The 14,879-nt window shown below is 44.7% G+C and overlaps 1 protein-coding gene across 15 annotated transcripts in view; it reads right to left on the minus strand.

The window, feature by feature from the left end:
• The window catches only part of CELF2 (CUGBP Elav-like family member 2), an 815,373-nt gene that overhangs the window by 294,163 nt on the left and 506,331 nt on the right, over positions 1–14,879 (minus strand). For 3 of the 15 annotated variants that reach the window (XM_082738912.1, XM_082738911.1, XM_082738910.1), the window contains exon 1: positions 2,203–2,477. The exons of 4 other annotated variants lie outside the window; for them this stretch is intronic. In XM_082738912.1, the coding sequence (XP_082595038.1) occupies positions 2,203–2,276 (74 nt within the window). In that variant the 5' untranslated portion in view covers positions 2,277–2,477. Of the gene's footprint in view, positions 1–1,670; positions 1,764–2,202; positions 2,486–6,741; positions 6,968–14,576; positions 14,724–14,879 lie in introns of those variants that run through there. 8 more of the 15 variants (XM_082738900.1, XM_082738878.1, XM_082738881.1 and 5 more) reach the window with 6 other exon arrangements.

The following is a 14,879-nucleotide window of genomic DNA, read 5'->3' on the forward strand; positions in this document are numbered from 1 at the left end:
CAACATTTTCAGCTTGTCATATGCCCTCCCACACACCTCTGTTCCCCAAAGACAGTCTCCAATGTGAGTTAATTACAAACTATTTTGGAAAACATGCTACAGTGCTCTTGGGACTAAGACAACAGAATAGTTATCTCAGAAACAAATATTTACAAAACCTCTATTTTTCTTTTCCAAAATAAAGTTCAATTAAGCGATAGTTGACGGCACTGAAAACAATGGGAGTTTAGTTCCAAAAGATACCGTTTGGAAACAACAAGCATGTAGAAGAGAAGTAGGGTAGAAGTTACGTTAAGGTTTGCACAGGAGACTCCGTGACCGAAATACAAAAGCTCTATTCAGAGCAAACAGTTTGAAAAAGCCACATTCATCCACCAAACGAAAAGCACAAGTGACAGTTTCATAATTCATAATTTAACTGACAAGCATCAGCATCTTTGGGAGACCATTAACATATTAAATTCACAGAGCATTCATTAGCTATATTATAATCACCTAAGTAGCAGGTGACCATAAGTTCACAATCAAGCCAATTCCTTTCCCCCGACACTCCTTCAGAGAACAGAAAATACAAAACTTTCAATAGCAAACGTACAAATATTACACATCTATGCAGACTACATTTGTCTACCTATATCTATATCTATCTATCTATCTATCTATCTATATTCAGGGGGACAGGACCGAGATCTTGCAAAACAAGTATCATGGGAACCTTAGTAATCAAGATAAATTTCCCAGAGAAAACTGCCAAAAGGAAATTCAATATTTTAATTTACGTTATCTGATTATCTTAGTTGGGACAATGAACCTGATCGTGTGTGCAAGCAAGTCCACATTCTTCATATCGACTGGAAGCGCAATTGCACTGAACAGATTCTATGCTTGCCTTCCCCATGTTGTTGTGTGTGTTTTTTTTTTTTTTTTGGTAATCCTAGGGGCTCAAATAATTGGCCACTGCGGAGTTTCTCAAAAATCTCTCAAACTCATACCATTGAGCATGCTAGAAAATGAATCTAGCACCAAAGGGGAAAGTTAGTTGCCAGAGAAATGGATCATAAAGCTCTGAATGGCCTACGGATTGCAAAGGGTAGATAGTAAGGTGTCAGAGAGAATATGGATGTGAAATCGTAAGGCGGGTAGAAGAGGAAACATTTTGTATGTACTCTTGCCAAGGATAACAGTCCCTCTTTGCACTAGATCATCCGCCGCCCAGACTCACTAGCAGACGCCTTGCCTGGTAAGAGAGAATTTTACACATTCCCAGTCTAAAATGGACACAGACCTTTCCGACCCGCTCTGGCAATCCCTGCAGGTTTCTTTTTCATGACACGCCTGAACGCTAAGGACCCCATAGCGCCTGAGCTGATAAGACAAACTTTCCTGTCAAGACTAACGAGCCAGATAAAAATTAGATCCACTTTCCTCCGAAATCCCAGCTCTTGACTTCTCCCAATAAACTCTCCACCCTAGTTTGACGACACGCAAACCCAGCAGAATCCCATTAATTATTAAATTGCAGACCGCAGATCAGACCAACCACCATGATTACGTAAAAATTACCTCTAATTTCTGCAACCGAGTACACCGGGCTGTTTTAATGCTTTGTAATTATGCAGCCCCCTCCCCTCCCCCCCCCCTTTCCCCCCTCCCCCCGTCTTCTCTCCTACCGCCAGAGAGGAGTCTTCGCACATCGAAGTCAGAGGAGCGGGTCATTTGGTGAGAAGGGATCTTTAAATGGGCCACGAGAGCCCCAGCAGCCCCGCATTTCAGATGACACGAGCGTGCACGCGCACACCCCGCCCCGCTCGCCGCGCCCCGCCGGCCGGACCCCCGGACCCCGCGCCGGGCTCGCCGCTCCTCACCTGGTCCCCGGCTCGCCGCTCCCCGCCTGGAGCGCGCGCCCAGCCTGCCGCCCGTCGCCCCCGACCCCGGTCGCCGCTCGCCGGTCCCCCACCCCGACCCCGGTCCCGGTCCCCGCGCCCCGACCCCGGTCCCGGTCCCCGCGCGGCTCGGCGCCGCACGTCCGGACACTCGCGCCCCGCGCCGCCTCCGAAGCCCAGGGCAGGCGGCCGGCCCCGAGCCGCCGCCCGCTCTCGCCCTCCCCGGGCGCTCCCGGGAGGAGACCCGGCGGCGGCCGCCCGGCCGAGGGCGCGGGGGAGAGCGGCCACGCGTGCCCGGGCGCGGGGGGCTCCCACTCACATTCTGTCGGGAACGAGCAGGCGGCCCTCGACCATCATGTCCGGGAGGAAATCCAGCTTGAAGGCAGAAGTCATGTTCTCGGCGCGCGCGCTGCGCTGCGCTCGGGCGGCGGGGGGCGGCGGTGCGCGCGTCCGAGCGGCCGCGGGCGGCGCGAGACGGGCAGGGACAGGTGCGCGCGGCCTCCCGGCGGCGGCCGCCCGAGCCGGCACTTGTCACATCCTCTCCCCTCCCGCTCTCCGCCAATCCCCTCCGAAAGCCAGCGGCCCCGGCGCCGGTCTGCGGAGCGCCAGGTGCGGGGAGCGGAGGCGGAGCTCCGCGCCCGCCGCGCCGCCGCTTAACCCCTGCGGGCCCGCCCGCCCGCCCGCCCGGCCCCCGGAGGGAGGGACCCGCCCGAGGCCGGCGGCTGGGGAAGCTGAGCTCACCAGCTTTAAAAATAGCCCGACTTTCCGAGGGCCCCCAGCCTGCAGCAAGGCAAACTAGTTCAGCACGTTGACTCGGGCCAGTGGCGCTCGGTCCCCTGATTCCACGGCGCCTGGCACGGGGCCCGAGCGACCGCTCTAGGAGACTGAGTGCCACCCGATTGCCAGAGCCCAGTTCCCATGCCCGGCAAAACCCAGCTCCCGAGGGACACGGAACCCCCAGGAGTGTCCGCTGAGACGCTTTTCTGGGCGATCTGCTCGCCAGGGTTTGAACTAACAATAACAACCGATAGAGCAGCCCGTGGCTAGCCCAAGTACATATCAGATAAATGGCCCAAGTGACATTAGGCACGTAGCCCAATGCTTTAGGGACAAAGAGGACTCAATCTCCACACAATTACATCGGCTTTGTATCCTCTCCACCACGGAGACGAAGTTGGGAGAATGTGAATGGCCGTAATCACGTTTTCTTTTAAGAAGAAATCAAATCTGTCATTTTTCTAGGATTTCATAAAACTACCGAAAGCCAACGGTGACTTTATTGAAAGGCTGTGAGATCTATAACGTAGTGGACGTGAAACTTAAACACCCATTTTAAGATTTGCAACTATTTACTAATAGGGCTTGAAAAGGGCCAAAATCTCACAAATGAAGAGAAGCGGGGAGCTAAATTTTCCCAAGTGGTTTGCAAAATTCTCGAATGGTAAGTAAATGGTGGCATTCTCACTCCTGTCGTTGTTTGGTTATTAGGATGAAACCAAACATCTCACAATGTCACAAGTACCTAAAACTTCTTATAGTTCATGTGCAAAGCAGCAACATTAATTGCTTACCAGAAGTTTCGAGTTTGCCTCTTTCTGGTAATCACTTTTATTTTTCACACCTGGCGATGTAGTCGCTGGTAATCAGGGGGTTAAGCAATTAAGGCACGTGTGTAGTCAGATATATCAGGTGTGAGATGTTATCAAACACAATAACATGGAGAAAAGAGCTACTCTCAGCAACTTCCTGGGGGATGAGAAAACTGACCATCTTTGGAGATGGTGAAAGAAAAGAAGTATTTATATACCAGTTTTAAATCCAGGCTTGATGGACTGAGTGCTATGAAGTAACAGGCCTGGAGTATTCAATTAAGTCCATACATACTTAATGGACTCGATTTCCTTCTTCAGCTGAACCATAGATCTGGTTTTGACCGAGATGGTTCTAATTCCAAGGCCAATATAGGGCTAAGACTAACCTTCATTTGAAAATACTGGCTTTCTGAGGAACAAGGTCTAGGTACCTATACGGAATTGAAAAGCAGAATTCTTGGATCCAAAGTACCCAGACTTGTCCTGATAGCACTAATTTCCATTTATTCTCTAGCTCCAAAGGCAGCCTTTGAAATTATAAGAATTTTGTTGGTCTTTCAATAATCTTAATAAAGTGATTAACTTGGTAAATGAGACCAACCTTGTCAGTTCTCGGTTTTCATACATTATTTATATAAATCCCAAATGTATATAATGAGCTGACTGTATAACAAATTTATTTTAAGAATGAACAGAACTGGCCTCTAGAACAGAAGCAAAACACAAGCGTGATAATCAAAGGGAGAAATATTTCCAAAAAGCTACATATCTACATTCTATAAGGTAGAAGAAGCTTCATTAACATGTACACTTCTGAAATATTTATTTTCTCTTTAATTGCATGTGAATTAGTTGGGAGAAGCTGTAGGGAAGCCTTCTTACTGACTTAAGCCTTCTCAGCAGTTTGTTCAATTCTAGCCTCAAATCCCTTGAGGCAATAGTGGATTCCAAGCAGCTTTTAATCATACTATGAGGAGGGTGAAGTAGTGTGTAAGTAGGTCATAGAGACAGAATTACCAGTGCATAGGTTATTGCCTTATTTAACAACTACAGCATACCCGAGTTTTCAAAGCACATTTGCTTTTGCCATTTAAAGTTAGAAGCAAAACCAGGGTCAGATACAAAAAGAAAACTCACTCTTACATTGGATACCGTGACGATGCGAACCAAGGAATGCTTATGGATGGCAGCTGAGTTCAAACAGTTTGGCTGCCAAATACACAAATACTACAGTGATTGTACAGGTACCTGATGTAGGTGCCAAAGAGAAACAAAACACACACACACACACACACACACACACACACGCACACACCCATAGGTCATTCCATGATCGTAGCACATGCACAATAGCCCTTTAAAAAAAATACCAATTTCAAAAGCTCTTGAGTCTAAAAACGAAAATAAAACAAAAACACCCAACCAAATATCACCTGATGAAAGGCATAAATTTCTCGTTTCACTGCTTTGGCAGAAGGGAAAAACAAAATCTAAAAACAACTCAATGGGGCCCCTTTTTTAATTTTCATGCAATAATGAACCACCAGGTATCATGTTTTGGCAGTCAGTTTTTTGGCAGACAGCTCCACTGGGCCGCTGGTGAACACTTGGGTTCAATGGAGCTATTTTATATCCAAGGATCTTATCAACAGCCCTGAAACGGGATGAGGCCCTCAGCGGGGCCCTCTCGTGGACTTGACCTGGTTGGGCACACCCGTGTGTACCGCCATCACTGGGGACTGGTCTGTTGGGAACAATGAAGGTTCCTCCTGGTTTTCACTTCACTGTAGAAAACCCTTAACCTCTTCCCTAGGCCCATCCCCCTACCTTCCCTAATTGTCTTTTTTTTTTTTTTTTAATCAACTTGCTATTCATTTCCCAAACAAAAGGCAATTCAAGAATTGGAAGCACTTCAAGGGAAAGTTTCTGAATGACCTCATTTTATATGAGGCCTTCTAAGGCAATGGGGGGGGGGGGGTACTGTGCTGCTTCAGCAAGCCTTCCCCCCCCCCATGCCTCATCTCAAACTGAGTTTTCTCCGATGGTCATTGTTTGAGCACTGAATGATCACTGCCATTAAAAAAAACAAAACAAACAAAACAAAAAAACCACAACCTCTCAATAGTAACAGCGTGCTAATAAAATGTATTTGTGCTCAGAGTACACACTGAGACAACCAGAAGAATCCTATGCCTGTCACCCCACTCCATCAGTGAACCAGAATACAGTCCCTTGATTAGAGAGCTTTCAATATTTTCACACAAAGTTCACAACCATAACTTAGAGATGGGTGCTTGAGACACGGTGATTGGTGTTCATAAGCAAACGATTATTCTACCCCTACAGACCACCTTGTCTATTTTATGACAAGTTTCCAGTTTTTAATAGTTCCCACACACGACGTCACACATTGCAATCTCTTTAAAAGCACGAGACTCTCGGCTACGCTCTCATAGTTGTATCAGTCCTGCTCCGTTTACTCAAAAAGCCTCCTTCACAAAAGGGTCTCTCTCCCACCCCCTCCACTTCTGGTTCACCATTACAAACTGGAATCCAAAACATCTTTCCCCTATCACATTTTCAAATTCAAATGTTATTAACATAGCTGTTTTAGCTTAGGAAAAAAAAAAAAAAAAAAAGCCTAATGTGCTCAGAGCCATTTGGAGCAAGAAATACAGGCCCTATGAGGGGATTTCCCATCATTTCTAGCCAATAAATTTGAAATCCACATGAATTTTAAGTACCTGAGAGAGTATCTGACTTTGAGGCCATGTGTTTGTTCTTGGCTTACTCCAGTTTCATTAGCAACTTGCAAACATAAACAATGGTGTTTTTCATGTGCTTAAAAAAACCCAAACAGATCCTTACGTGATACATTCAAATATATTTTTTCTTCATCCCATAAGGTATCCCTTAAAAATACCTTTATCACGAATTATAAATTTAAAACGATCACTTTATTATTCATTAACCTCCTCCCAGCCCCTCTTTTCAATCAAAAGCTTCTGGAATGGTGACTTTGTCACATCCCTGAAAGGACTTAAATAAAATTAAATGCCAATAAAGATGAAGCAGTTATTAAAGTCTTATTTTACATTTTTACGGGAATTTTAAGTAGTCACTCTCCCTCGAGAACAGCTGCTACTGGCTTTTTGCAATCTTGTGTTTTTCTGAATCTGTTTTTAATAAAGCAAAAATACATAATGGCGAATTTAACTTCCTTGTGAAGAGGTCCTCAAAATGAAGATGGTTCTCTGTATACATACCTTCGTGCTCCGAAATGAGACGCCCCTCTAGAGTTTCCAGAAGCTTCCATTCCAAGGGGATGGAATGTTAACACTGTGGGTCTGTCAGACCCAGAGCCCAGCCAGCTCATCACTTCTCTCTCCACCTTGGTCTTCCCCTTGCCTTTCTCCATGATACCAGCGCTGCCTACTTTTTAGCTTCCTCTCTCAGATGGCAGCCAGACAATGCCAGAAGCTTCCCCCTACAGCTGCATGTCTGGGGAGGCAGGTGACTATTCTCAGTGAAGGGAGTTGCGGTTGGTTGCTTAATCTGCACGTTTGCCTCGCCTTGACCAGAGCTGGTTTCTGAACTGGGAACAGCTGTCTTGGAGTGAGCCAGGGGATTCCTTTGCAGACATGACCAGAGGGCAGGAGGGGGTGGATGCAAGTCTGTGTGTCCCATGAAGTGAGGACACGGGGCATGAACGTGGAGAAGAGTGAAGAAACAGTGGGCAGAGGAAAAAGGTCTAGTGTGTTGCTCTGCACACGAAGGCACTCAGTGAAAACCTCTGGAGGAATGTTCCATTGGCTTCCGGAAGATCCCGAGATGGGTCGGACCACACCAGATACCCTTATCTGGTGCCAGGCTGGCGGCAGGAACAAAATTTATACCCATCAGCATGAGGCGTTTAATTCTCTGGCAATGTGCCCTCCAACATCCCCCCCTCCCAACCCCTACAAAAGATTGTCCCCGATTGGCCACAAGTTCTCATCTTACTGTCATGTGTTGTTCCATAAAAAAGGAGAAATTTCTGCCTGATGAAATGCAACAGCTGAGCCCAACAGCTGGGTGGGTACAGCAGTGGGGCAGACATGAGGTCCACAGAGAGAGAGAGAGAGAGAGAGAGAGAGAGCAGCAACAGGTGGCGGGGTGGGGGGCGCGGGGACAAGGAAATGTGAGTTTGAGACCTTGGGGTGGGGCTTTCTGAGGCAGATCTTGGCAACCGTCCAGACCTCAGCTGGAGAGGCAGCCCCAGAGGTACGGCAGCCCCATGTGCCCGAACGTCTCTCTCTTTTTTTTTCCTAAACAAATACATCTGGAAGAAGAATGAAGATGAAGAGGGCAAAATCTCGGGTTTCTGTAAAACAAAACACAAGAATCTGCTTTGCCCACAATGGTGACGGGTCGCCATCACAGAGCCTTGGTTACCAGGACCAGAAACCACCTGATAGGATGTGTGCAGGTCACACTCTTGAAGACAAATGCTACTTTCCAACTGAGTGGAAAAGGTGAGAAGATTGAGGAACCAAACCTGTTTGATTCTGCATCTGATTCTGTCAAAGAGTTGATGATGGACACGGGGAACGCGTCCTTTGAGGTACTGATTCATCAGCTAGACCTCTGTCATGGGCATGGCCAGCGTTTCCTCGTAGGGACAAGTGGCCGAAAAATCAAAGTCCACCATGATCCTCAAATAAAAGGTGCAATGTGTTAACCTAATTATTACTACAGCAATTACATAACAAAGCTATTAAAATGACATGTAGGTTGAAAATACATTAAGGTTTTGAGTACAGGAAATTTATTTTTTCCCTATAATATGGTTCAAATCTCTAGCCATTTTTAGCTTATGATAGAAGTTTTTGAAAATCCCAGATGACTCTTTATTTAAATTTGCTTTTGATTCTAATTCCCCTAAAGTCCATTAGGGGCAAATATATATATTTTTTTTCTTCTGCTTAAAAGAACTACCCTAAGTCTTCGCGAACAGGAGCCTTAGCTATCTTCCCAAGCTAAGTGGAACGTGTCCTATCGTATCTTATCTCCACTGCTGAGTGTAAACCTTTATGTTACCCCATAGTTCAATCTCAAGATGCTTTGGAGGCTAATAGGTACATTTGTTCTATTTTGTAGGAATATGGCAAGGTTAGGGAGCAGGAGAGGTGTGAAAGACTTTGGGTCTGGGGAGCAAAGCAGAGGGAGTTAAGGATCTTGCTTTGCTTTGTTTTAATAACAGGACAGTTATACTTCTCACTCATTCCTACTGCACAGGCCAGTTCAACTCCCAGTCCTCTGCCTCAAACCCTGAGACCTTTCTCCTTGCTATGCTTCCTCCGTTTGATGACTGTTGTGAGTTTCTAGATGTCTGGAAGTATGTCTCAGATTGACATCAATATATACTTGTGCCGTGATTGGTTATGATTGCGATCGGACAGGTTTGGGCCCCTCTGAGGGACCAAAAGTTACATTTCAACTTCATAATGTTTCAAAATTCTCTCTTTTTTTTCTGCCAACGCCTATTCCCACTGTAGAGCTTAAGGCCCGAGGAAAGCAAGGCAAAGCATGCTTGAATTCAAAGACCTCATGAACTAGAAGGCAGATGAGTGAGGACAGAAGAGGAGTCATTAGAAGCCAGAAGCAAACACCACTGCGAGTTTTCCTTTCGTGTTCATTATTTTTTTCTTACGGTACCACTTCCTCGGCAAAACCCCGAGGCACGTGCAAGTCAAAGGCTGTGGTGCAAATGTAGCACGAGAGGAAGAGATGACTTTAAAGTGTCAGATATCCAACAGTTATGCTTTCAGTTTAGCGGTGAAGGAGTCTGGCTGAGTCCTGAGTTCAAGTCCATCCCTTACAGGCTGTGGGCCTGCAGAACCATTACTCTACCTTTCTCTGTCTCAGTTTTTCATCTTTAAAACGATGGAAACAGGGCGCCTGGGTGGCTCAGTGGGTTAAGCCGCTGCCTTTGGCTCAGGTCATGATCTCAGGGTCCTGGGATCGAGCCCCGCATCGGGCTCTCTGCTCAGCGGGGAGCCTGCTTCCTCCTCTCTCTCTGCCTACTTGTGATCTCTCTCTGTCAAATAAATAAATAAAATCTTAAAAAAAAAATAAAATGATGGAAACATGTCTACCTGTCACTCTCGGATGTTTGTGAGGATTAACATATAAAATTTTTAAAACCCACCCAATGTAGTGCCAGGCATAGACTGTTAATAAATTTTGGTTTTATTCCTTACTTCCAATCATAATCTCCCCCCTACCACCCAATCCCACTCAACCCAATCTTTGTTTCAACCTGGAACTGGCAGGTAGAAAGGAAAAGAGAAAGCCAGTTCTAATCCTATTGTTCTGACAGTATTAAAGTTCCACTGACACCTTCCATTTTGAGGGCCAACAGCCTAAACCAGAGGGAAGGGGAAGCTTGTGGTTTACAGAGAGCGGGCCCTGAGCATCCTGGGGATTGAGGTGAGGTCTCTATCCCTTTCCATCGGGTCAGTTTCCAAAGAGAGGGTCCAAATGAATCCTAATTGCTGGAACATACCACGCCTCTTACCACCGACTCTGGGAGTTTTCATTTCCAGAGACGTTTCCTGAATCACATCTGAATGAACGGGTAAGCCAGTTCACCGAGTCCAAAAGCGATTTTTTTCTTTTTCTTTTTTCTTTTTTTTTTTTTAACCCATTGCGGCTGCAACCTTTCTCAAGAGAGGGATTAAAAAAGCCAGGTATATGATTGCTACAACTTTCAATCTCAAGTCCTCCTAAGTTTGTCAAGCTGAATGATTTTCTGTGGGAGATCCTAGTTTTTATTGTTCTCGGAGGGCATCCTAGTAAGTTGTGTCTTACGAGCTCCAGTGATTCACCCTGACCCCAAGCAGCCAGTCACGGGTGGATACTTGGAATGGGCTGAGGTAACAGCCCAAGCCGCCCTGGTAATACATGTCATTCCAGGCTGGTGTCTTCTCCTCCCCACAGACGCCATTTCCTGTTAACCGTGATGGTCTTGACATATAAGAAAATGCGCTGAGATCAGTCACCGCCAGAGAAAAAAGCGACAGAGCCGCGAAACATACCTGTGCGTGATAATCCCTAACGACATTGCATGGAACAGAAGGTTGGGTGTGGGAACAAAGGATACCTCATCCCAAATTAGGGTTAACAAGCACTTTTCAGAGTTGAGTGGAGGTTCACACACACACACACACACACACACACTCTTACGTGTATGCCTAGCTTCCGTGTCACTCCCATCTCTGTAGACTGCTACCATGTGATTGGAAAGGTGCTGCGGCCCCTGGACACCTCATTTCAGTTCTTAATGGGCAACACATTAAAGCCTCACATGTGCTTTCCTTCCTCTGACACCCTCTCCCCAATGTCAGTTAAGAAAATGCCACGAACTTCGGTCCTCTCCAAACCACTGCGTTGGTCTTACCTTACCAGAACGAAAGTCACCGTGAGTTCAGAAAAACTCCCAAAGCCAATAACCATCGGAGAAGCAACAGTTTTAGGGAGGGGGGAAACCCGCCCCTCTCCACCAACGCCCCCAGGAATTTCCAAAGTGTGGAAAGAAATGCAGTGATGGCTGACAAAGGCGAACCAAGGCATTCCTGCGCCACAGAATGGACCATAACTTTCTCCTGCTGGAAAAGGTTCAGAGAAACGCTACGGGGCTGGGAACGTGCCCATGAATGAACTGCATCTTGTTAATGACTTTATAGACCTCGCCATTCTCCATTTGAGAAATGAAGTTGGGCATTTCTTATTTCCCCACTGCCACAGTTACACCAGCTCAGGGGATGGTTTTCGTCTATAAAATCTGGCCCCTTAAGCCCAGAACCACCATCTCCACACAACCCTCCTCCTTCTGCACTTTACCTGTCCTGGGCGTTTCCAGGGCGGAGCGCAATGAACTTTCCATCAGTCACATTTTCACCTAATTAACCCCCCTGATGACAATAATTGGTATTGAATCATTCCGTGAATGACTTCCTAGGTATTCACGCACAATCTACACTTGCCATCAAGTTCAAGATAAGAATATTAATCAAATGCTCTTTGTTTTTCAGCCCCAAAGGGGTATTTTTGCAACAGCACACACTCCTATTTTAAAAAAGAAAAAAAAAATGTGAGGTTTCATCTGAACAAATAAAAGAGCATTAATACGCGGAGCTTACAGATCTCGGTCTGTGTTCGGCCGAACACAGCTGTGTGAGTATTCCCAAGGCTCGTGTGTGAAGGGACTCTGGGCACAATCGTTACTCTATTGAAAGAAGCCATTTTCCCAGTTTGAATCTTTTGCTATTCCTTTCCTGCAAGTCGAGGCTTAGAATTAAAATTTACTTTGACATTTGTTTAGGTCACTGTGGGGGGGAGCATCCCACGTGGAGGCTAATGGCAGGATACAGATTACATATCTTCTTACTGCTGTGCAATTAGATGCAAACAAGTTTGCCAACTTCAGGCCTCATACCGTCCCCATGAGGCTAAAGGAAAAGATACCCGCAAGCTGGACACAGGAATGGGGGTCCCCAAACTCCGAAAGATGGTGATTGATCAAACCACAGGTGAAGCAAAGTGAGAAAGGATCTCCCTTGTTCTCGGACCTAATTATGACCACCCAGGGATTAAAGTGAATGAATCACGGGTAAATAATTGTAATAGAGTCAAAAAATTCAACATGGAGGCTTCCAAGTTATTTCCTTATTTCAGTGTGCTACCGACAAGCAGCTAGGGAGCACAGAGGACTACTTTTCTCCCAAACCACAAAAAATTGCTTTGCAGCCTTTGTTTGGAATAAAAATTTCCCATGAAAGCAGAATCGAGGGGTGCTGGTAACAGTGGGCTTCAGATATAAAGCTTCGCCAATTACCTTTTATGAGCTCATCCTAAAAGCAATTATTGGCATACCCGATGGAATGAGCAGTCCAGATCCCATCGGAAGTAAGAGAACATATTAAGTATGCATTTAAAATCCACTCTATTCACAATGGATAACTTTTGAAATTTTATTCTACTACAAATACCTTTTGGGTCCGCCCAGGCTCTGAATATACTGGCAACAGAAAATTTACACTTGAGAATGCAATTTATTTAGCCTGAAACATTAGTTTTAATAGTTCTGAATTAGATATTTCATAACATTTCACCTTAAGTTAAAAAAAATTAAAATGCACGTCCAAACTCTAAAAAATAGTTAATATTCCCTGTTTTTTTTTTTTTATGCGGAATGCTTTTTGCTCCTTATTTACTGAGAGCATCCCTAACTTGAACCACAGTACAATTCAAGAGGAAATATTTGTAACTAAATATTAAAAAAAATTTTTTTTGCCCTTTAAGATGATTCCCTTTTGTGTTTAAAAGTTAGGTCCTTAATCTTCCTTTGTACATTTATGAATATTTTTCAGTATTTTGCTGTGGCACGAACAACCAATTAAGCCAGACACTCAAGTGTTAGATAAGAGAAATTCTTTAAAGAAACCAACCTTAGTAAGATGATTTTCATGTAAATCAACGGCCACTGAGAATTCTAGGACCAGTTCCTTTACATTAAGCATGAGAGTAAAATGGTTTCAATATTTGAGAAGTTTGAAACAGATTTTCCCCATTTCCTCTTTTTGAACTGTTTTCACCTTAGAAACCAGTGCTTCTTTTATAAAATCAAGATTTCTTTAGACATGAGAAATGTTTGCTGTGCATAAAAATGCATTTGATGAGCACATAACCATATATCAACAATCAATTTGTTCCACAGAGACCTTGAACTTAATAACTTAAATAGGTTATGGAACAATAGTTTATGACCAATATTCTAAGGGCAAAAGTTCTCACGTGTCCTTGAATTTCCAAACCATCTATCTACCTGGATGCCAATAGAGGAAAAAAGAGGCTAGAAATGACAATTTACTTAAATATCAAAAATATGTCTCTTAACTTCTCTTTCCTGCTATGTTCCGGGAGTCCACCAAACAGGCAAATTTAAAATCCTCCAGCATTAAACACTGTAGAGGCATGTCTGATAACAAGGTATTTGCCAGAATGATAATGGTATTACAAGCAGTCTCAATCAATACATTGCCTTCTGTAGTTAACAGAGAGGTAAGCAATAAATCTCTAACTTAATCCAACCAACATCGCTGCAAAATGCAAAAAGCTCTATGAATGGTAGATATTAAATTTTTTTAAAAGCACAAAACCACAAACAAGCCGCTCTAAAAGCTCTTCATTCTGTAGAGTCTATACAAACAAGATTAAAGCAGATAAAAAGGGTGTTGAGAAAGAAAAAAAAAAGCCCCAGACATGCATTAAGCTAGTTTGACAGCTCCATTGTTCAACCGGTCCCATTGTCAGACCCAAAGATGTATTCAGTGCTACAATGTCTGCTAGCAAATAAACAAAAGACTACATTTTTCAAAGCAGGATGCCAATTCCATCATAATTCTTTCTCTGCTTCCCAAAAGGTCAGTGGTGGCTCATTCTTGGTATGTGATCGAACCCTAACACAGAAGCAGGAGACAAATATTTGCTTTCAATACATAGGGACCCAGGTCGCCATGCATGAACAGAGGTCTTTAAACAGGTACACATTTTGGCAAACAGGATAAACTGATCCAAACCTGGTAACAGAGAAGGACTATTTAGGTAGGCTAAGTCCAGATTAGAGCCGTATTGGGAACGCAAGTCTAATATGGAGTCTCCTTAGCTCCTTTTTCGGTGATTATTCCATGCAGAGTGCATGATAATGAGAGGCTTAGACATTGCAAAGGAAAAGACACACCAAGAGCCAGATTCAGAGCCTTTAAAATTATCCGCTGGCCACTCACAAATAGCAGGGAACAAATGCATGATATGCTTTCAAAAGGCAACGCGTGCAAATATAACTCGCACTGGGCAGTCCTTTCCCTTTCTCTCTCTGGCTCCCTTTCTCCCAGTCCTTGGTCTCGATTTCGTTTCCCTCTCTCTCTCTCTCTCTCTCTCGATTCTTTTTTCCCCCTCTAAGATAAGGAAGCTACTTGATGCCGAGCGTGATTATTGTCTCAGCCGGCTCTAGAAACTAGAAAAGCACACATTAAAAACAAAGGACACAACAACATACCTTAAAAGCAGCTCCTCATTTCTCATAGTAACAGCGGATTTGGGACAGCGCATGCTTTCTACACTGATACACTGATAGTCTCAACAAAAGCTGGTTCAGAAGTACGCTCAAACATCAATGCCACAGTAGCGGTTCACTAATGCGCGCTTTCTCCCTCTCCCTCTCTCTCTCTCTCTCTCTCTCTCTTTCCCCACTCTCCTCTCTAGTCAAATTCTGAATGGTGGAGCAAAGGGGCTCCTGCAGATTCACTAAGTAGAAATAATCCTCCCTGACAAGTTATGTTGTCTAGGCATATTTTTACAT

Source organism: Mustela nivalis (genome assembly GCF_964662115.1).
Source record: "Mustela nivalis genome assembly, chromosome: 7".
Lineage (NCBI taxonomy): Eukaryota > Metazoa > Chordata > Mammalia > Carnivora > Mustelidae > Mustela > Mustela nivalis.